The sequence below is a fragment of the Chelonoidis abingdonii genome, chromosome 2, assembly GCF_003597395.2.
Source record: "Chelonoidis abingdonii isolate Lonesome George chromosome 2, CheloAbing_2.0, whole genome shotgun sequence".
In the NCBI taxonomy this organism is placed as follows: domain Eukaryota; kingdom Metazoa; phylum Chordata; order Testudines; family Testudinidae; genus Chelonoidis; species Chelonoidis abingdonii.
In genome coordinates, this window is record NC_133770.1 from 240352713 (window position 1) to 240376826 (window position 24114).

General features: G+C 40.1%; 1 protein-coding gene across 2 annotated transcripts in view; it reads left to right on the forward strand.

The window, feature by feature from the left end:
- Window positions 1–24114, forward strand: part of PREX2 (phosphatidylinositol-3,4,5-trisphosphate dependent Rac exchange factor 2) — a 304318-nt gene that overhangs the window by 264510 nt on the left and 15694 nt on the right. Inside the window, exons 36-41 of one of the 2 annotated variants that reach the window (XM_032805000.2) lie at window positions 1292–1358; window positions 4078–4268; window positions 5049–5080; window positions 9329–9346; window positions 19085–19113; window positions 20122–20148. In XM_032805000.2, coding sequence (XP_032660891.1) covers window positions 1292–1358; window positions 4078–4268; window positions 5049–5080; window positions 9329–9346; window positions 19085–19113; window positions 20122–20148 — 364 coding nt within the window. Of the gene's footprint in view, window positions 1–1291; window positions 1359–4077; window positions 4384–5048; window positions 5081–9328; window positions 9347–19084; window positions 19114–20121; window positions 20149–24114 lie in introns of those variants that run through there. The other variant, XM_032804996.1, reaches the window with a different exon arrangement.

Below are 24114 nucleotides of genomic sequence, written 5' to 3' on the forward strand. Positions count from 1 at the left end.
TGAGTGGTGTGGAGAAATTAAATAAGGAAGTGTTATTTACTCCTTCTCATAACACAAGAACTAGGGGCCACCACATGAAATTAATAGGCTGCAGGTTTAAAACAAACATAAGGAAGTATTTTTTTCACACAATGCACAGTCAACCTGTGGACCTCCTTGCCAGAGGATGTTGTGAAGGCCAAGACTATAACAGGGTTCAAAAAAGAACTAGATAAATTCATGGAGGATAGGTCCATCAATGGCTATTAGCCAGGATGGGCCCTAGCCTCTGTTTGCCAGAAGCTGGGAATAGGTGACAGGGAATGGATCAGTTGATGATTACCTGTTCTATTCGTTCCCTCTGGGGCACCTGGCATTGGCCACTTTCGGAAGACAGGATACTGGGCTAGATGGACCTTTCGTCTGACCCTGTATGGCCGTTGTTATGTTCTTATGTACTAAAGGAGTGGGGTTATTCAGTTTTAGGACAGAGGAGGAAAAGGATAACATGGAAGGCCTGTGAACACGAATTGAGCATACTGTGTACCATATGGAACACCAGCCTCTGTCCTTTGACAGAACACATGCTGCACTTTTATGTTCTACAGACACTTCCTATGCAATATTAATTTTTATTAAGTAGTTGGCTCTGGGTCTGTTGGTCTTTCTCTTTCACATTGCATTTTGTTTTTATGTTGATGAACAATATTTGCATTCAATTGCATCTTTATACACTAAATCATTTTCATATAGGTGGGTTGAAGTTATGTAGAGGAGCAGTTGAGGATAGTTTGTTGCATATATAAAAATTCACCCATTGTTAGTTCCTGTCATCACCCTGTTCACTTTGCCTGTATGGTGTATCTTTCCCCCACTCTTAATTTTTGTAGTTTCTTTTTATATTGTAGCCTTTCAGGGCAGTGACAAAGTCTTTCTATATGTCTGCACCGTGCCTAGTATATTTGGGGTGCTCCTCTAATATTATTAACCTCCATAACAATTCCAGATCCATTTTTCTAGCAACTTGCAGTAAAACGTGCTGCAGAAGTTCTGATGCACAGTGTACACGCAGATGCACATTATTCAGTGACCCCATTATACTGCAGCTTGCCAAGAAAAAACATGTTCATAATTTCTTTAAAAAGAAGAGCATTAGTGCACCCTTAACCTTCATTTTGTTCCAGCCCTTACTTGTCTCATGTCCTTAAGTCTAAAAAACCCTTCATAAATCAAAGGACATTTCAGTTATATTTAAAGTATATGTTATAGAGGCTTTTAAACAATTAACAGTTTTGTTTGTTTGTTATCTTAGGGCATTCTACCTGGACAAGTCGAACCTCCCTCCAAATTCAACATCAAAAGCTGCTTATATAGATAAGGTAAACAATAATATTAAGTGTTTAATTAAACTCTGTATGTTACACATTATCCTAATCCCTTTCTTTTGGCTTGAGTTGAATTATTTTGAGGTATTTTTTTCAGGGCTCTGTTATGGCTTTTGTCCCAGCTCTGCATTACAGATGGTCTGACATAGCATTGCCCTCCTAGGAGATATTGTGCTTCAGGAGATGCAACACATGTTCACGTGTGAAGCCGATCTGTTTCCTCTGACTTTAGCAAAGAGTAAAGGGGCAGAACCATGGCCTGATCTCCGCCTTATCCCTTTGAGTCCTGTCAGGGGTGCTTGCAGGCAACAGTCCCTATGCCCAGGAGAATGAACTTGGTGCACTGTCCCATAAAGAACAGTCCCTTCAGTATTTTCCTCACAAGGTTGCCCTTACAACTTTCCCATGATGGCTCCCCTAAAATGGATTCCTATTTTTAATTTAAAAAAAATCCTCCTTTTATGCCTAAAGCACTACCTAGCATGGCATCTGCTTTTGATCTGACATCCATTTTACAGCCTACAGTTTTATATTTCATAAAGCCTTGTCTAAACTAGAAACCAGTACCAGTTGAAACCAATGCAAGCTAAATTGATGTAACTAAATATTAACATGTTAAGTGAGTCTATGTAAGCAGTTTGCATTGGTTTAGCTAGATTTATTTTTAAATCACTTTAGTTAAATCAGTGTACTTTTCAAATATAGGTAAATATAAGTAAGGCTACCATTTCCCTGGTGAATTAAAGTTGCCATTGGGAGTGCTTTCCTAGATTTTAAAATATTCCTTCTTTGGTTAGCAGGTTTCTCTCTATGGGAATCCCTAGGTATCTCATGAGCAGAGAAAATCAAGGCTTTGTATGACAAGAGCTGCAATGTGACTTGAGCCTCATTTCATGTTTTTACCAAACACTGTGGGAGAGACGCTGCCTTTTGTTACCAGTTCATGAAGACAGTCTTTCCTATCTTTGTGTGTGTGTGTGTGTGTGTATGTGTATGTGTATGTATGTATATAAATATAAATTCAATATTATGCAGTTAAACTCTTTCTCTATATATGTATCATTTCAATCTGGATACCATTGGGGTCGGCAACCTGTGGTTCTGGAGCTGCATGGGGCTCATTGGCTGTCCCCTTGCAGCTCTTTGGCTGCCCTCTTGTGGGCAGCCATTTTTTTGAGGGGGTGCGAGGTAAGGCTCTGGTTGGGAAGCACTTACCACAGGCAGCTCCCGGCAGGCAGTGCAGCAGGGCTCTGGCCCCATGCCACTCTCAGAAGCATCTGGCTGCTGCCACATCTCTGTGTGCCCCTTGTGGGGAAGGCGGTGCGGGTCTCCATGCGCTGCCCGCACCTACAAGCACCGCCCCCACAGCTCCCACTGGCCAATGGGACCTGTGATGATGGTACGGGGGGCGGGGACATCATGTGGAGCTCACCTCCCCATCACCACCAGGGGCGTGCAGAGATGTGCCAGCAGCCAGCCACTCCCAGGGGCGGCATGGGGCCAGAGCAGATAGGCAGCCTGCCTGAGCCCTGCTATGCCACCAGCCAGGAGCCACCTATGATAAGCATCTCCCGGCCAGAGCCTGCACCTCACACCCCCTGCCCCATGTCAGAACCCCCTCCTGCACCCAAACTCCCTCCCAGACCATGCACTTTCTCCTGCACCCCAATCCCCTGTCCCATCCCAGAGCCCCCTCCTGTTTATATTCAAATTCAAATGGCAGAAGTCGCATTAAAAGCATTGGTGAGTAGTAATAACTTTAATATGTTCAATTATTATTAGCTGATAAATTCTAACTCTACAGGTAGCTTTGCGTGTGATGCAGCTCTCAAAATATTTTGGTCAAAGACAAAAACAAAAAAATGGCTCTTCTTTGAAAGGTTGCCGACCCCTGTACTTTCTTTTCAGTTTTGTTGCAAAGTTAATCGTTCTTTTTTGTGGTTTCTTCACTCCTGTTCTACTGCTTACTGTTATTCTTTTGGTATGCAGTGTTGTAGCTGTGTTAGTCCCAGGATATGAGAAAGACAAGGTACGTGAGGTAATATCTTTTATCGGACCATCTTCTGTTGGTGAAAGAGAAAAGCTTTTGAGCTTACAGAACTGAAGAACAGCTCTGTGTAAGCTTGAAAGCTTGTTTCCCTCATCAACAGAAGTTGGTCCGATAAAAGATATTACCTTACCCACCTAGTTGCTCTAATATTCTTTCAGTAGTTAGTCAGGATTAGTGAATGGCTGTTTGCATAACATATGACAGTTTTTTCTTACCTGTATGCTAATTTTTCTCATGGTGGTCATGCACCAGTCACCAGCACTCCTCCCTTTGTGCCTGTCTTTGCATTTGTCTTTCACTGCATTATTCCTTCTTTGGAAATACTCCTGGAAGAAGGTGGCCTGCCCATGTGTAGTCAGGTGGAGAGGGCTAACACAGTAGAGATGGGCCTGGGGATTATACATTCAATGAAAATATCCAGATACCGATTTTAAAAAAACTGTCTTAAATATTGCCACAATACTTTGTGTGCCTTGTACGTGCCCTTCCAAATCTGTGCTTTGAAAGCAGCTGGACTCAGGGTTTGGCCCACAGTGCTCATGTGTTCTAGTCTGGAGTCATTAAACTCAGAAATAATTTAGCTGTCACCCTCCCAGAAGAGAACGTCACATACATCTTGATGGCAAATGTTGTCTAAATCTCTCTGTTCTCCTTTGCTTGCAGCTGATGCGGCCCCTCAATTCTTTGGATGAACTTTACCGACTGGTAGTGTCTTTTATCCGATCCAAGCGCACAGCGGCTTGTGCTTACACTGCTTGCAGTGCCTCTGGAGTTGGATTGCTGTCAGTTTCTTCAGAACTCTGTAGCAGACTTGGAGCTTGTCACATCCTAATGTGCAACAGTGGAGTTCATCGGTATGGCAATTTATCCACCTGTCTTTGCTTTAGTCAGTCATTGCAATCCAGTTTGGAGAATAATTTTTATTCCATGTTTTTCGGAGTGTACTAGTATGTATCTAATGGACTCTTAAAAGATTATTCATGGTGAGATTCTGGAAGATAAAAGTAGTTGCAGTGATTGACAAAATTAGCAATATAATTTTAGCCTGTATAGCTGCAATAGATTATTCGTCATACAAATTAGTACAAGGCAGAAATATTAACATTCCTAAAGCATGACAAGGAAGGTTTCCTATTTGCATAATATATTGTGTATTTTATACTGAACTCCAGTCTAGGCAAGACATTTATTCATTTTATACACTGGAGAGAATCTTAGTAGCAGTGGATCTCAAAAACTCAAATACTGCAGGTCTGGTCCAGAATAACCAGAAGCACTATATCCTGGAGTAATACTTGGCATGACCAATTTGATTACAGAAAATGAACTCAGACACTGACATTTTAAATTTTCAATTGATTTGCTATACACTGCACTGTACTAAATTCTGAGCGACCTTAACATACTTCTAAATAACCAATTTTACAAAGGTCACCAGGATGTTAGTGAAATTCATCGAAGAAAACAATATGTGTAAGTAGGGTAGGATTAGAACTTTGTGTATATTACAGCGAACATGAAAGAATAACAGCTGAGGAAAATAATCATTAGGTACCTGTTCTGTAATGGTTCATTATACAACCCAGAAGCTGATGCTAACATGATCCTTTTTTACATAAAGATACAAACTATAGATTCCAGTTATCAGTCAGTTTAAAAATGGTGTGTTCATTCTCATGATTCACTGTTTCAAACTCCTTACACTATTAATTTCTGATCCTTAGCAGATTTTCATTTGAGCAGCATCAGTTACAAATTTGTTGGGTTATAACAAAAATAACTTTCTTTTCAATTTTACGTAATGTCCATCTTTCTAAAAAGAACTTTGGAAAAACAGTATAGTGCCAGTCCAATGCAGAATATCAGGCATGACAAGCTGGAAAAGGTCAGCAAGGTATCAGAGAAGCAATCAATAAGTGCATGTTATGAAACAGACTTGCCATCTTTATCAGCTCAGATCTGCCAGCGCATTTGTATGACACTGCATTATTGGCAGACAAGTGTATGTGGCATGAAATATACTGTCCTCTGTTTTAGAGAGACAAGGTGAGTGAGGTAATATCTTTTATTGGGCCAACTTCTGTTGGTGAAAGAGACAAGCTTTCAAGCCACACACAAGTCTTCTTCAGGTCCTTCTGCAGGTTTACCTCATCCACTTGTCTCTCTAATACTCTGTTTTAGGCAGTTATATGAGATAATGATATTTTTTAATACCATCCCCTGTACCAGAGCAGGATGGTTGTGTTTATCCTTTCTTTAGCATGTGGGAACACTATATAAGCTAGATCAGCATGACATTTTTAGAAGGCCCTAAAGCCCTTATGCTTTACTCTGGCTATTTATCCAGATTTATCATTTTTACAAGTAAGATGTTCTTGATGATTTAGAGAATCCTGTTTTCCAAGTTATAACTCCAGCTAAATATTCTAGTCAACCAATGGAAATATGGGCAGCATTTCTTTCCTTCTTTTCCCTCCATGGCTCCGATGAGCAGCAGCATCTTCTGTCTCCCATGTGCCTTTTTTATTGATTTTTCCTTTAAAATGTTACCGTGAAAGAGACTGTCATCTCTAGAATGAACAGGGATTTAAACAGTTCAGCCTTGTCCAGCACATATTATGTAAGAACAGCGGTACTTAACAATGGATCAATCCCAATAATTGAAAGGTCCTGAATTATTCAGGCTGGCCTATTGACAGGAATATTAGATACCTGTTTCTCTGAGAATTATGGGTTTGTGTGCATATGCTTTATCTTTATAGCCAAACAGCCAAAGGCTTTCATAGGTGGAAGAAAGAGAGGGTTCTATTTGGGCATAATTCTCTTTCTGGTGCTTATTAGAGATGGGCATATTACCATGAATATTTATTTGAATGATTAATTAATTCACTTTAACTCAGAGTGTGAGTTTCCTGAGAATATTCTACACAAAGTGTTTACTAGCAGAAATACTTGAAAAATGGTGAATTTTAAATGGCTATTGTAGCATACTCACAGAAAATGAAATTTGAATTAGAAAAAGTGAATATTTTGTCAAAAATCTGTTTGTTGTGGTAGGTTTTTTTGAGTTATGCTCAATCAGAGAGCAGAAACACACCATGTGATCCACATGTCCAATCAAAGCAGCATGAATATCAAATATGCAGAATGAACAGCTAGTGCACATTTTACAGATCATGAATTATTCAGAATTATTGGGAATATAACTTTAAATTATGGGACTGTATTTGATAAAATCATAAACTTGACATCTTTGAACAGAAAGACAATTGTTTGAAAAAATAGTACACTTTGAATTATTCACTCAGCAGTAGTGCCCATTCATATGCATAAATTATAAAATATCTCATGAAGTATAGTGGCCTAAAAAGCAGTGGTAAGTTTTTAGCCCCTGTTCTGGTAGAATGAGATTTAATCTTTGCAACCAATTGTAGAGGAGACCTCTATTTCTAAACTTGATTGTTTAGACACATAGAGGTCTGAATTCTCATTTCTAATAAAATATTGTGTGTTAGCCCTGTGGGTAGGCTACTCTTTGAGAAAAACCTCCTTCAATGGATTGGTCCTCTTACCAGTTTAAAGGTGAACAATATGACAGTAACAGACTCTATCTAGTTCTTGTTTCCACATGTCTGCATTAAATATGCAAACCCCAGATTTTGGCCTGTGGAAATTATTTTCACCAGGTTTCCAAAGTTAGATCCTTAATGGAGCCTGACCTGAGACTCAGTCTTGGAGTCTGAATCAGAGTTCAGGATGCTGTGCTGACCACTCCTTTTTTCTGCTCTTGGGAAATGGGAGCGGAGGAAACGATTATTCCCATCTCTGCCAGAATTAAGTGTCTCAGGCTATATTTGGTAGAATAAAAATCTGGCTTTCCCACTTTTCTCTAGATAAACTTTGTTGACTGACTACTAGACTAGAGCATACATTCTTAACATGGAGGTCCTGAACTGATGTCAGAGGTGATGGGCCACACTGTCCTTCCCTTCCTTTTCAGCGGAAGGTGGGAGGAAGTACCAGCCAGATCCTGCCTAGATGGGAGGGAAGTTCTGGGACGGGGTCTCAATATGGAAAAAGGCATCCCACTATGGAGGAGTTTGAAAACCACTGGACTACAGACTTTGACTGTACTGTCACTGTCACTTATAACCTCCTAAGTCTCAGCAATGTTTTGGTTTCTAATTTCTCTGTGTTCCAAGTTAAATTGCTTTTTACATTGTACTAGGTTAAAACAGCTTGAATGAGCTCACATTTTCATTCCAGTATCCAAGATAATATTGGGGATTTTGAATTGCTGGTGATTACTTTGCTTTGATTTTTATGTTTGTCAATTGACATTAGAGCTAGAAATACAGTATCTATTCCAGACAGAAGTCTTTTTCTAGTATATTTCAATCAGCTGAACAAGAACCAGGGAGCAATAAATACCTTTAACCTTCACTGTCCTGTGTCATATATGTCTACAACCTCCCCATAAATTATCATCAAATGAATCTGTTGTGCAGATTCAACATCAGGAATTACAATTAATGTGATTCTAAGGAATCAGGTTTTTATGATTTATTTTGCCTTTTTTCATCATAACTAGTTATGGGCTATTAAATTTTACTTCATTTAGTTAAAACATTGCAATTTTACCTGCCAATTAACTATCCTCCAGTAAATGATACTAGGGTTTCTTTGCCTGTATTCATTTTATTTGAAGTTGTAATCAGTCTGTACAAATGTAGATGATCAAAAGCACTTTTAAATATTGAATCATTATGCCAGTTCCTGCTCCAGAGGGAAGAGACAGACTGTGCTTCACAGACCCTAGATCTTTCTATGCCAAAATAAAATTAGGTGCAGCAGCTGCAGAACTCAATTTGGAGACTAATGGGAATGCAAACTAAAATGAATTATTTAAAATATTCAAATAATGCAGTTTTGGGGTTTACTTATAAGTTTCTATTTCCAGGTGGATAGAAAGGAGAGTGTGCCCTTTACAACCATTATGAATCTTCTGGAGATACCTCTGTTCTTTATTATTTTTTTTGTATTTGATTTCCTTCTTTAAAGCGTCTAATTGCTGCTCCTTTAAGCCACGGGGTTTAGGCTAGCAGATGTTCTGCTGAGTGATGAGACAGGTTCTGCCAAAGGTTGATTGTGCTCCTGAAGCCTGCCCAGCTCATGAAGGTCCTGGGAGCAACATACCTTTCATGGGTAACAAACCCAGATCTCCCATACAGCAACACAGAGCTCCACTGTAACTATATTTTTGTTGTTCTTATCTCAGTTCTCCTTTATACATTAATTTTCTTTTAGAAGTTTGACTAGAGAAATTTAGTTCTGAAATCAATGAAACTGTGCTGCAAAGATCTTTTCTTGGGGCCCAGTTCTGAAACTCTTACTCTCGCTGAACTACTTGATCTTGTAAGTAAGCCTGTTGGCTTCAACAGGACTACTTGTATGAGTAAGTACATGCCAGCATGAGCATACATTGCAGAATTAGCTCCTGTGTGTCTCAGTCCTTTCAAAGAGTAGTCAGCTAAACTTTGATTTCATTCCTGCTCTCTCTGTTAAATATTCACTGTTTTCTCCTTCAATTTTACTATCCCTATCTCCATTTATTTTTAATCTATTTTTATGATCCATTATCCACTGAGACAGAAATAAACTTTTTTTTCCTTCATAATATAAATATTTAGGATAATAGAATGTTTAATACTGTCCTTGTTACAGTTCAAAGGCAGAGATGTGGGAACTTGTCCTAAAAGACAGCACAAACAACACAATGAAAAACAGCAAATAATCCATAACAATGCTAATTCACATTCCCTTTCTATATTTATTTTTATTTATTATTATTTATATTCCCTTTCTATACTCCACACATTTTTGCTTTGTTCGCTTTTAACATGCATATTAGGAGTGATGTTAGTCATATGCAGTTCTCTTTCATGTTTCATCTGTTGAAACATCATTCTGCTTAGCACATAATTTAAAAAGTGCAGAGAAATGCATGAAAACAGACTGAGTGGGATGGTTCCAAACAGGACTCCAGCGCAGTGTTTTCCCCTTTGCTCCCTTCACCTTTATGCACTATGTAGATGTTTAACTGCCTGGGTTGATATATAGCTCCCTCACTTCAACCTGCAGAACCAAACTCTCATGTTTCCTACAGTATTTCTTCTCCAGTACTCAGGGCTTTGGAGGAATCTGAATCTTTCTTACAGAAAACACCAGTATAAAAAAATCCAATAGACCCCTTCAAACTGTCTAGAATCAACTTGTGTATAAATTCTTTTGATTTTGAGATGAAAAAAACAAATTAAATTGAACAATCTGAATTCTTCTCCAACATGACATAAATTAGATTGCAGTTTCCCAGTGGATAACAGCTTGATTTGATCTGTCAAGGACTTAAAAATGAAACCCTTTCCTACTCATTTGAAGAAGATGCTGTTCAGACTAATGTATATGGTGGTCAAGTTTGTTCTTGAACTATCCTGACACTATTATTAAGCTTGAGCAGACAAGAAGCACAGGACAATTCAAACCTTTAAAAATTCTGTTCTTTGTTTCCTGAGAAGTCCAACTTCTTGGCATACAAACAGTATTCACGTTGAGGTCTTCTATAGCTAGTGCCTACCTGCAAAATTTCCAACCACTAACATAACAGCATTAAATTTGAGGTAGAATTATAGGGTATCTATGATGCTTCTAAAAGCATTTGTATAGTCTTTGAAAAAAGGCAAAAGTTGACAGATGAGTGAGTCCTAGATCCCCGTTCTGGTTTTTCAGTTAAATTTATTTTCACTCCCCTTTTCCAACAGAGAGGGATGTTCACAAATTTTATTTCTGGAAATAGCATCTCTGGTATGGAAGGATGCACTCATTCCTGTTAAAAATTAGAGAAAAGGGCAGTATTATCTTCAACAGGTTTCATTGCTCACAAAATATAGGCTAATTTTGAATTTAATGTTACCCCTTCCCCAAGGCTTGGCTCAAACTTCCCTGGTGCTTGCTAATCGGAGTGGCTTGTCTCTGCCCCTGCCTTGGGTTGAGTCCTGGGTTTTTTATTCTGGTGCCTGGTGCCTTCACCCAAAGTGACTGCAATCTGTGCCTGGGAAACAAAGGTGCTGTCCCTTGGGAAATTCACAAGGAATATAACCAAATACACAAACAACACAATACATTACTACAAGCTCCAATCAATGAAATGACATGCTCCAAAAGAAAAATATAACACAAGGGGCTTTACTAGGGACAGGAAACAAATTCTGTAAGGAAGAAAAGGATTAAGATTAACTAAAACACTACGATATCAATAATATAACAAATCCTCCACCTCCCTGCATTCGCCACTGTACACAGACCTTCAGCTCCCTCTCTAGCACCGTTCCAGGCACATAAGAGGCTGAAGAGAAGTCCTGCAATGAATGCTGGAGCGCTGTGAATATTGGCCAGCTTAAACAAAAAGAAAGGACTTCCCTTACAGTCTCTTCAGCCCTGAGTGGGGCAGGGTGCTCTCATGACTCCCTGGTCTGGAGCCCTGTGGAGATCTTGGCTGGCTGTAGGTAGCTGGCACCAGACTGCTTCTCTGCCCTCCTGATCGCTGGTCTCCACAGGACTGGCACTTCATGATCATGTTCTAAATCTCACAATAGCTCAAAGTCTCCCATTGTGCAGGAGTAGGAGCTGAACAGAGACTCTCTGACCCCAAGCTGTGCTGCCCCTATCTAGCTCCAAACTCAAACAATCCAAAAGCTAAATTAAAATGAATCCCTTTGTCTGTCTCCAAGGCTGTTTTTCCCCTCCAACTGAGAGACTGACCAGCCCTGGCTCCTCCTTGGCCCAGCACATTGTCTATATAAATCATTCCATCAGAAACTCCCTACTGGCTTTTGTAGAAGTTTCCTGACTATTCTATCTCTGCTCTGGACCCTAAGCAGGCTGGGAAATGGTGTGCAGGGACTCTGGAGGCATTGCTGTAGTCCAGAGGGTTGGACCCGTGGAGGCTCAGTTCATTGTTTCAGGAGCTAGCAAACTCCAAAGAAGTTTGTACTAAAAACCTGGACAAATGTACACATGCAGGACTGAAGTCCCAAGGTAGAAACCTTAAAGGCTACAAATCAGGACGTTTTTTTCCAATTTAGATCTGAAATATGACTATATATACACACCTATTCAACTCTGTCATGAAATGTGTCTCTGGTTTGCAGTCCTCAATTGAAACTTAACTCAAGGGCCTTCCCTTCTGCATTTTGTTTGCTCCAAGGGTATTTATCACGTTCAAGGTAATAACTGTTTCATGCTTTAGAAAGAAAAGTGTTTCCTTTCTTAGATGAAATGCTCATAATGACCATTTCTTATGAGCAAATAACTTGTTCCTCTGTAAGAAATCTTCTTTGGGATCTTGTGTTTCTCATCTATTTCAGAAATGGAGTCATCTTCCCTGCCAGAGACTAGTCTAATTAGCAGTTGTTCTCTTGAAAGATGAAGCCAGTCTCCCACCCTCCAAGAAACAGTTTAAAGAAAAACAACATACACTAGTAAAAAAACCAAAAGGCATCAGGTTTGAGGCCTTCCTGAGTGGAAGTAGTAGCTTGGGTTACAAAACACATCCTCCAGGATTAGTCTCCTGTCTATAAATGTACTGTCTCCTGTTTCAGCAAGTAAGAACTCAGCTGGTAGCTGAAGTTTGAAAATACCTGGCAAGGCAGATTTTGATTATTCCATGATGCAGTAGCATTACCAACAAACACAATAGCTTCCAGAAAGAAGCATTGATAGCTACTGTATTTTCATAATGAAATTAGAGACGTTCAGATGCCAAGATTATTGGACATATCTTGAAAAAGTTAATACTGATGTTGCGTGAAACATGAATGGTTCAGCACCTGACTCTGCTTACAAAACGATAATAACACTTCAGGCAACTGAACTTAACCACAAAGTCCATAAAGGCCCAAACATGAGTCTCAGAATTCTCCACTAGGCCAATTATAATATTTTAACTCTTTTTAGAGGTTATCTTCTGCTTTGGAATTTTAATGAAATTTTCTTAAAACCAAAGCATGTCCATTGCTTTCTACCCACTTTTTCCTGCTATAGCTATATTCTCACCAGACACAATGGGAGGGTGAAATAACACGTTCTTCAAAAACCTCTTCATAGGATTCTTTTAAAATAATGACTCGATTTTTCATACTACTAGTGTCAAACAGAATGGCCAACATTTTTTCCCCCATATTTCATGTAACTACATTTTTTTTCTTTTGTTAATGGAGGGTTGGTTTAGTATCTTACCTGCATATTTCATTTTTAATAACTGTACTAACCACTGGTCCAATCCTCTCCTCAAAAGAAAAAAAAATCATTCTCAGTAAAGTTTCAGCACACGAGCAAATTAGATGAAAGGCGTTTTTTTTAAAACCATGTTTGCAGCCAGCATATTTAAACTTTCTTATACATACACTAAAATCGTGATGCTTACGTATGCTTACATCATCCTGAATAATGTATTTAAATATATCTAGGCTCTGGGACGGTTCTCATGGACCATTCCCTTCAGGGTGTGACTTAGAAACTAACAAAAGGTCTGGCAATGTCTTCACATAACAGTGGAGCAAGAACCACAGGCAGGAGTGTCAATGCTCTATTTTAATACCCCTAATTAGTAATGTTCTCATTTTAGGTTGATTCTAGTCTATTGTACACTTGTTTAGATAATTATTCGAAATAAATACAAATTAATGTACAATCACTAGGAATTATAAATAACTATCTTAAAAACTTCAGATCAGAAAAAAGAAAACTTTATGCTAACATTTTAACTGCCATATTTAATAAGTATATTGGGATAATTAGTTCCTGGATAAGAGTTAACTTATGAGTTAAGTCTTATGAGAACAAGTAAATTCTTAAAATATTTATATTTTAAAAAGCAGTCAAATGTATGCATGGTTAGCATATAGTATCTATGCAAAATTTATCAAAAGAATAATGACATAAAATTTAACACTGAGCAGCCGCTTTAGAGTTTTAGTTAATTAGACTAAGCAAATGTACATCCTGTTCAAATACTTTATTCATGTGACCAGGATATAATTCACTTTGACATCCCCAAGAGCCGTAAGTGATGTGCCAAATATTACACCAATTTGTTTTTTCTCATCATCCCTATTCAAGAGATGTTAGACTAATGATGAAGCTCTAAGTATAAGCTAGCCAGAACCCTAATTGAAAACTGGGAATGGATTTTATTATTTAGATTCCTTTAACTCAGGTAACATTTCTATACAACGTGCTGAGTGGCAGCTCAGATGGTACTGTACACAAACACCAGTTGATTTTTCCTATGTGGTGACAAATTACATTAAATAACCTGTCATTGAATAGTCCATTTCTGAGTTATTTTAATCTTTCATCTTTTTCAGTAAGAGCACTGTAAAAGCTATGTTGCCTATATATATATATATATAAATGTAACAAATGGGAAACAAGCAGCATGCCATTCAACCAAAACAAATGAATCCCGGAACTGGGGAATATTGGTGATTGAAAAGGTAATGCAACCTTTTGTGTTAAGGGAGGCTTGATCAACCAGATGTTTGCAAAGTTGTTTTTCAACTATATAGAAGACATCATGACTGGGCATACCACTCACCTGAGTCCCAGGATTGTCAGGAAGACCCATGGTTCTGGTGCAGGACTCTTCTGGGAGACTAGGAGAAATAGGCAGGGGCTAGGAATAATTGAACTTCCTTAACTTTGCAGGAAACCAGCTAGAACTTATAAAAAGAGTAGAAAGAGGATGTTCTGGGCTGGGTATACCTGGGAAGCCAAACTATGTTGAGGGAAGTAGACTGCCTGCATGGGATTTGTTAGTCTGTCTTGTTTAAATGCTGAGGAAAGAGAATTTGTGGCTTCTGTTTCTCTGACCTGAAGAAAGGAGAGAAACAGATTTTTGTTCATTTAAACTCTGAGGTGTGAGGATTTGGGACTTTTGCTTCCATTGACAGAATGTTAGGGTGGGGTTTAGGGTGAACTCTAAAAAGAGCTTTTTTCTTTCATTTTCTTCTTGTGATTTATCTAGTCTCTTTTCTGCTGAAGGACTAGTTGCACACAGTGGTTATATATGGTTCTGAGTTGCTTTATAACCTTAAATAAATCTTGCTTATTAACCTCTGAGCTGGGTGGTTCTTATGGTTTGCATAGCTGCTTTGGCTCCCTGTAAAATTCCAAGGGTGTGGCTGATAGCCTAGAAATCCTTGAATGGTCTTGGGAACCCTTCAACCTTGCTGGACTCTGACCTTATATGGCAACAGTGCATTTGCCACTGAATACCTTATGCCATATATTCAGGGATACTCCTGCCATAAGTTTCTAGTATTAATCTTTTCAAGACCACAATGAGCGTATTCTCCTAGCAGTTCCCTCACACCTGGAACTGACTGCTTTTCATATTCATTCAGAACAACACGCAAGGTACATTTGTTTAGTTTTGCATTTGGTTCATTTTATTTTACTTGACAATGTTGTTGCTGAGATACCTAGCTCTCTAACCTATCCTAGGTGGGTAGTTTTCTTTGATGTTTGTTGTGTTTTTTCTCCCACCCCTCCTCTTTTTTTTTTTCTTCTTTAAAACAGCACTTGGCTGCCATGCTGATTTTGCTTGCAACATTTGCAGTTAGGAATATGCAGCATTTCATGGCAGCCAGCGTGCTTCTTATAAAACATTGACTACACAAAACAAATGTTGTGTAATGTAATTCAAGCAGAAAATGAAACAATTATTTAAAATAAAACAAATATTCATATGTAAATTATATGCCATGACTGGCAGACAACTAAGTTTAAATAATTGTGAAAAAGTACCGAAGTGTAAATACTGATTTAAATTAGTGAATCAGCTCAGTGAAACATTATTAAATGGTTTATTTAGAATATCTATCATATAGAATGTGTCTATTTAACTATCTAGTTATCCAGCCAAAATAAAGCAATTACAGTTTTATTGCTGGTAATGTGTAATAAGTTAGTTATTTTATGTCATTATTAAGGTTATGAGTTTGTAATGGAAGTCATTGATTCTGTGACTTTCCGTGACTTTTGCAGCAGTTGGTGCGCCTGGCTCAAGGGCAGCTCAGGCAGCCCCTGCGCCATTCGCACTGGCCACTGCTGGGGCAGTCTTGGGCAGCACAGTTTGGGTGTGGGAGGGGGCACGGGGTTGGGGCACAGGATGGGGTGAGGTGGGCTCTGGGTGGCGCTTACTTGGGGGGCTGCTTGGAAGTGGCAACATCCCCCTCGTTCAAGTGCTAGGCAGAGGCGTGGCCGGGCAGCTCTGTGCACTGCCTGCACCCAGTGTGCTGGCTTCGCAGCTCCCATTGACCGGGAACTGCTGCCCGCCCCTCCTCCAACACCAGAAGGGATTCTGGGCCAAGTGCCCCTTCCTTTCAGCACCAGGGCCGCCCTCCCCTAGTACCTGTGGAGCCCATGGGCAGTATGCCTCCACCATGTTTTAGTCAAGAGTATTTTTAGTAAAAATCATGGACAGGTCACAGACAGTGAATTTTTGTTTACTGCCCATGACCTGTCCGTAATTTACTAAAAATACCCGTGACTAAAATGTAGCCTTAGTCATTATTATCTGGTTGATAAGGAACTAATGCATCAATTATCTGCGAAATAACATGAATAAATCATTTCTATTTTTATGGCAACCATTCATCAAAGCCATTTTAGTGTCTCAAGAGCAAATACAACTAAATCATGCACAATCGTAAATTTTAACTTTAATAAAATTCTGTGTTGAAATGAAGTCATGACATTGTTCCAAAGATTTTAACAAATACAAGACTTAGTGGTGCTTTTGAAAAGAAGCAATGAATATGTCTAAAGAGTATGTTTGTATGCATCAGTTTTCAATCTTAGATGCACGGTTACATTTTCAGAGAGGCATATTGATAGTTAGCACCATTCCCATTCATTTAAGGTCTTTTTCACTGCTAATTCTCCATGCTGTGATGAAAACGTACCTCTCAGAATTATTATTACTTTTTTGCTGCAGATATATAGTAGCAAGTCAGCTGTTCAGTTTGGCTCTGTGCATTTCAGGGTTACACGCCAGTAGTTACCTATCTCTTTAGTAGTCTGAGTCGTTGTTCTTCATGATGCTCTTTTCTGTTTGTCCTAACTTTTCTTACTTTGGTGGTTTAACGGCTTGACCACTTAATTGTTGCAAGGAAAGGTGTTTTGTACCCTCACACTCAGTTTTCTCAGAATCTCTGTAATGGATTGCTGTTTCAGCATTTGTCAGATGATAGATAGCTTCATCTCAGATCATTGTCCACAGCTAATTCTTCAAGGTAAACTTAATGTGAGAATTTCTGACTGAACTATGTTTCTCACATGTGGAATACCTCAGGTATCTTTCCTTCTGCTCATAACAGATACTCACGTAATAGATAATTTAATAAACAGACATGTGAAGTACTGTACTCGAGGGTATGCACTGGAGCTATATGATTTCTCTCTGAAGACAAATGACTTGGGACTTGTTTCTGTCATATTGAGTAGTCTCATTACACTGAAGGGAGTGCTTGTGGAGTAATTTGCTACTCATTGTGACAATTAGGCTCTTCATAACAGAAACAGAGCTTGGAAAGTATAGTTATGCAGTATTAAACCAAAGCATATAAGATCAAAGATCATGACATAGGTCACCAAAGATCAATAGATTCTTGCTTCATGTTAACTTTGAGGTCAGTGTATAGAAGAAACTGGGAAACTGAACTGATTTAATTATTGAAGGAAATCACTGTTTCTAAATTATACACAAAAAGCTATTAATAAAGAAAAAGATTGAATTCAGCATCTCCTTCCTAAGCTTATTAATTTGAAACTTTTACAACCCATAAATGTACTTAGTGGTATTTAAAACTTACCACCTTTTTTTTAGATGAGTGCATCAGCTAAGTGCACACATTTTTCCTCCTACAGATCTTCTGCTTAGCAGGATGATTATTTGATTGAAACATATTGTCCGTGGATGTGTGCGTAATACAATCCATGCAAAATCTTCTGGTCAGTATTTGACCAAAGGTGTATAGAAAACTAATTGTAATTATGTGTCTGAGGATTCTGTTTTTTAGCTTTTTAACATATTAGGGAACAGACACTGTAAGGTTCTATGAAGGAGAAAACATTTTATATACGCATTTTGCTGGATGCAAAGGTTTGATTACTGCAATGTGCTTTGTTTAGTGGTTCACTGAAAGACTGCTGAGGAACTCATTTGGTGCAGATTGCAGCTACCTACCCGTTAAGTGGTGCAGCCAAACAGTATGTGTTACATTACCCAAGAAGTACATAGGCTTTGCTCAAGGAGTTGACTTTGATTTGCTAAGCCCTGTGTGGCTGTTGTCCTGGCTATCTGAGAAATCATCTTTCCACCCTTGTCTCGCCATAATAGATGAGGTCAGCTGGTGTGTCCAAGCTGATTGTCCCTAGTTTTTTGTCTGGTGCTGCTGCCAGAATGGTTTCAGGGCAGGACTTTTCACTCTGACATGTACTCCCCATGCTTGTCAAATGAGGAGATATAACTGAATAAGGTAGCAAAGGACTTGATCCTCCTCCCACTTGAGTCATTGGGGTTTTTGTCATTTGATTGAACTAGAGCAGAACTTAGGACCAAAACTGAAGACACCTCTAACCACTACATCTTCCCAAAAATGTATTGGGCAATGTGGTCTGGAAGAATGAGCACAAAGTTGGGAGTCACTGACTCACTGAAGTGACTTTTCAGTCTCAGTCTCCCCATTTGACATTAGTTCTATGCCATTGTAACTCCACTGAACAGAATGGAGGATCAGGGCTGATAAATTTAATTTATGAAAACTATGGAGTGTCCCTCAGTCTTTTTTTGGAGTACTGTACAGATACAGCTAATAGTGAAGTTTGATATCACCATGGCTGCTAATTTTAAATTAAAGAAAAAAAATTTGGAAAATGTTGCCTCCAGTTGCTAGTTAAGGGCCAAGTCCTCCTCTCCTGATGAAGTGAAAAAGTCTCTCTGAAGTTGCATAGATTAAATAACATCAAAGCACTCTTAGAAATTACATGGGGCAAAAGAATTGTTAACCTTTGCAATTACATTTCTCAAAGCTGTAAACTGTTCAGTGTTCCCTTTCATTGTAATGTGTCCAAAAATATGTCTATTTTGCAGATAGGAGTGGCTTGGTCTACACTACAGCATTAGATTGATATAAGGCAGCTTACATAGACCTTATGTCTGTTAAGTCATTGTATACATTACAGCCTTGCTCCTGTTGATGTAAGTGCCCTACTATATTAGCATAATAACTCCACATTCATGAGAGGCATAGAGCTTATGTCAGTGTAGTTAGGGTGACAGTGTCCCTGTAGACACTGCATTACGTGCATCCGACGAAGTGGATATTCACCCATGAAAGCTCATGCTCCAATACATCTGTTAGTCTATAAGGTGCCACAGGACTCTTTGTTGCTTTTACAGATCCAGACTAACACGGCTACCCCTCTGATACTTGCAGCTATTGGCTCTCGTTCTTGTCAATTTCACGGCTCCACTGGAGCCATAAAAGTGACAAGAAAGCCAGCTTTGGGCTCCCCAACCAGACTGCTGCGTGGTCTCTGCTCCAAGCTGGGCTGCCACCCGCGTTCCTGACTCAGGCTGCCTCCAGGGTTCCCCCCGGGGAGCCCTGCTGTCCCCCCCGGGTCCCTGCAGTCAGTCTGCCACCCTGGCTCCCCATTCCAATCCGGGCTGCCACCTGGGGTCTCAGCTCCCCACCAGGAGAACGGTAGCTGACCAGATTCCAGGCACAGATCTCCCCACTGGGAGCCCAGCTTGCCCCCGCAGAGCTCTCCACTCCCTGCTGAGAATGGGGCAGCTGCACTGAGCTTCTCAGCTCCCCACTGGGAATGGGGCAACTGAACCAGGCTTCTTGGCTCCCTGCCAGGAATGGCGCAGCTGACCGGACACCAGACGTGGATCTCCCTGCCGGAACCCTGGCTGCCCTCAGCTGGGAGCTATGTGCTCAGAGTCTGGTCGGTTGCTGTGCTCCTGGTGGGGAGTGGAGAGCTGGGGTGGGGGAGGGGAAGCCAGTCTCTGGGCAGGGAGATCTGTGCATGTCAAGTCAGCTGCCCCGTTTCCAGTGGGAAGAGGGGAGCCAGGGGGGAGGGGGGACAGCTGGGCTCCTGGTGTGGAGCAACCCGTGGATCTGAGCGCCCTAGCTTTCAGCCCCCCAAACTGTCCCTCTTAAGTCGGTGGAAACACTCCTGATGAGGATGCACACCATCGACAGAAGAAGGGCAGTGTGGACATGAACCACCACAGTAATTACTGTACCTAACATAGGTTGACTTAAGTTTATAGTGTAGACATGCCCTATGGGCACGTGGCGTATGTGTGCATTCGGTACAAGGAGCTCCTGGCCCTCAGAGACTGTGTACAGGCTTTAGAGACCAGAGTGACTGAACTGGAGGAGCTGAGAGAGACAGAGAGGTATATAGATGAGACTTTCCAGAACACAGTAGAATGGTTCCACCCCCGGTCTCACAGCCTCTGTGCTGTTGCAGGGAAGGAGAGCATCTTACTGGAACAGAGTGAAACAATCCCATAGTTGGGTCCCAGATGATGATGTGGTATCCTTTCACACTGAGGATACCTCTCCAGGGGAGGGAACTCCAGTTATTAGAAAGAGACAGGTATTAGTAATATCCAATTCGATCATTAGAAACATAGATAGCTGGGTTTACAATAACCAGGAGAACTGCATGGTGATTTGCCTTCCTGTGTGAAGGTTGCGCATCTCTTGAGACAGCTAGATAGACTTATGGGTAGTGCTGGGGAGGAGCCAGTGGTCATGGTACATGTAGATACCAGTGACATAGGGAAGGATAGGAGAGAGATCCTGGAGGTCAAATTTAGGCTGCTGGGTAAGAGATTGAAATCCAGGACCTCCATGGTAGCATTCTCTGAAATGCTTCCAGTTCCACGTGCAGGACCAGACAGACAGGCAAAACTGCAGAGTCTCAATGCATGGATGAGATGATGGTGTAGGAAGGAGGGGTTTAGATTATTAGGAATTGAGGAAACTTTTGGGAAAGGGGGAGCCTATACAGGAAGGATGGGCTCCACCTAAACAAAAATGGAACCAGATTGCTGGCTCTTAACATTAAAAAGGTCATAAAGCAGTTTTTAAACTAAGGGCTGGGGGAAAGCTGACAAGTGTGGAAGAGTACATGGTTCGGACATCCCTTAGGGGAAGATCTATTAATAGAGAATCTCTCTGTCCTAGTGAGGACGAGAGGATGGAAAATAATAAAATATAGGCAGGGTCTGATCAGAAACAGTCAAATAAAAAAAGAGTCCCATTCAGTTATATTGTGTAATGACAGACAGCTAAAAGGGGACATGTTTTTAAAGTGCTTATATACCAATGCTAGAAGTCTAAATAATAATATGGGTGAACTAGAGTGACTTGTGTTAAATGAGGATGGTGATATAATAGGCATCACGGAAACTTGGTGAAATGAGGATAATCAGTGGGATACAGTAATACCAGGGTACAAAATATATCGGAAGGACAGAAGAGGTTGTGCTGGTTGGGGAGTAGCATTATGTGTGAAAGAAAGCGTAGAATCAAATGAAGTAAAAATTATAAATGACTCAAACTGTACCACAGAGTCTCCATGGATAGAAATTCCATGCTCTAATAATAAGAGTATAGCAGTAGGGTCAGTTTTCAGAATGGAGAGAGGTAAATAGTGGTGTCCCCCCACCAGTCCTGACCAGGATGGTGATAGTAACTGTGAAATGCTCAGGGAGATTAGAGAGGCCATTAAAATAAAAAAACACCTCAATAATAATAATGGAGGGTTTCAATTATCCCCATATCGACTGGGTACATGTCACCTCAGGACGGGATGCAGAGATAAAGTTGCTTGACACCTTAAATGACTGCTTCTTGGAACCCACCAGAGGAGAGGCAATTCTTGATTTAGTTCTAAGTGGAGCACAGGACCTGGTCCAAGAGGTGAATATAGCTGGACCGCTTGGTAATAGTGACCATAATATAATTAAATTTAATATCTCTGTGGCAGGAAAATACACCACGCCAGCCCAACTCTGTAGCATTTAATTTCAGAAAGGGGAACTACACAAAAATGAGGAGGTTAGTTAAACAGAAATTAAAGGCTACAGTGCCAAAAGTGAAATCTCTGCAAGCTGCATGGAAACTTTTTAAAGATACCATAATAGAGGCTCAACTAAAATGTATATCCCAAATTAAAAAACATAGTGAGAGAACCAAAAAAGTGCTACTGTGTCTAAACAACAAAGTAAAAGCAGCAGTGAGAGGCAAAAAGGCATCCTTTAAAAAGTGGAAGTTAAATCCTAGTGAGGAAAAGAGAAAAGTGCATAAACACTGGCAAATGAAGTGTAAAAATACAATTAGGAAGGCCAAAAAAGAGTTTGAGGAACAGTTAGCCAAAGACTCAAAAAGTAGTAGCAAACTTATTTTAAGTACATCAAAAGCAGGAAACCTGCTAAACAACCAGGGGGCCACTGGACGATCAAGATGCTACAAGTGCACTCAAGGACGATAAGGCCATTGCAGAGAAACTAAATGAATTCTTTGCATTGGTCTTCACAGCTGAGGACGTGAGGGAGTTCCCAACCTGAGCCATTCTTTTTAGGTGACAGATCTAAGTCACCAGGACCAGATTGTATTCACCCAAGAGTAGTGAAGGAACTCAAATGTGAAACTGCAGAACTACTAACTGTAGTCTGTAACCTCTCCTTTAAAACAGATTCAGTACCAGATGACTGGAGGATAGCTAATGTGACGCCCATTTTTAAAAAGGGCTCCAGAGGTGATCCCAGCGTTTACAGGCCTGTAAGCCTAACTTCAGTACCGAGCAAACTGGTCGAAACTGTAATAAAGAACTATATTGTCACACATATAAATGAATATAATTTGTTGAGGAAGAGTCAACATGGTTTTACTGGAGGGCAATCATGCCTCACCAATCTACTAGAATTATTTGAGGGGGGTCAATAAGCATGTGGACCAAGGGGATACAGTGGATATAGTGTACTTAGCTTTTCAGAAAGCCTTGACAAGGTCCCTCCCCAAAGGCTCTTACGCAAAGTAAGCTGCCACAGGATAAGAGCAAAGGTTCTCTTGTGGGATTGGTAACTGGTTAAAAGATAGGAAACAAAGGGTAGGTATAAATGGTCAGTTTTCAAAATGGAGAGAGGTAAATAGTGGTGTCCCCCCAGTTCTATTCAACATATTCATAAATGATCTGGAAAAAGGGGTAAACAGTGAGGTGGCAAAATTTGCAGATGATACAAAATTACTGAAGAGAGTTAAGACCTAGGCAGACTGCGAAGAGCTACAAAAGGATCTCTCAAAACTGGGTGACTGGGCAACAAAATGGCAGATGAAATTTAACATTGATAAATGTAAAGTAATGCACATTGGAAGGCATAATCCCAAATGTACATATAAAATGATGGAGTCTAAATTAGCTGTTACCACTCAAGAAAGAGATCTCGGAGTCATTGTGGATCATTTTCTGAAAACATCCACTCAATGTGCAGCGGCAGTCAAAAAAGAGAACAGAATGCTGGGAATAATTAAGAAAGGAATAGATAATAGGACAGAAAATATCATGTTGTCTCTATATAAATCCATGGTATGCCCACATCTTGAATACTGTGTGCAGATGTGGTCACCCCATCTCAAAAAAGATATATTGGAATTGGAAAAGGTTCAGAAAAGGCCAACAAAAATGATCGGGGGTATGGAACGGCTTCCTTATAAGGAGAGATTAATAAGACTGGGACCGGACTTTTCACGATTGGAATGAACGCGACTAAGGAAAGGATATGATTGAGGTTATGAGAGTCATGTACATATCCAGTTAGGTGCTAGAGGAAAAGTATACGTGTTATAAGGAAATGTTGTTTATTACCTTCTCATACACAAGGAAACTAGGGTCACAACATGAAATTAATAGGCAGCAGGATTTAAAATCAAATAAAAGGAAGTATTTCTTGCAACAATTAACACAGGTCAACCTGTTGCGCTAACTCCTTTGGGATGTGAGATAGTTGTGAAGACCAAGACAAACAGCGGTTCAAAAAACCCAGTATTAGAAATTAGATAATTCCATGCGAGGATAGGATCTATCAATGCTATTAGCAGGTGCTCGGGCAGGAATTTGGTCAGTGTCCTGGCCTCTGTTTGCCAGAAGCGGAATAAAACAGGGGGTCTGATCGCTTTGGTGTTTCCTGTTCTGTCCTTTATTCTCTCTGGACTACCCTGTGGCGCTGTGCTCGTTATTGCTCAGAGGCAAGTGCTGGCTTAGATGATCCTTTGGTCTGACCCTATGTATGGCCATTTAAAGGTGCAGGATCGGCCATTTGAGTTGTGTTTCTTGCGGCTGCGTGCTGATGGTCATTGTCAGCTGTCTCTCTTGTTACATTATCTAGATGGTTGCTTTCTGGCAGGCTTTTTAAGGAACATTTCTGTGCTTTGTTTATAAGTTCACACTACCGATACGATTATAATGGGTTTTTGAGATTCTGGAGGATCACGTATTACTTTCTTGGGGGCTGAGCAACCAGCTAACTATTTTTAGGAGATGTATAATGACAACAAG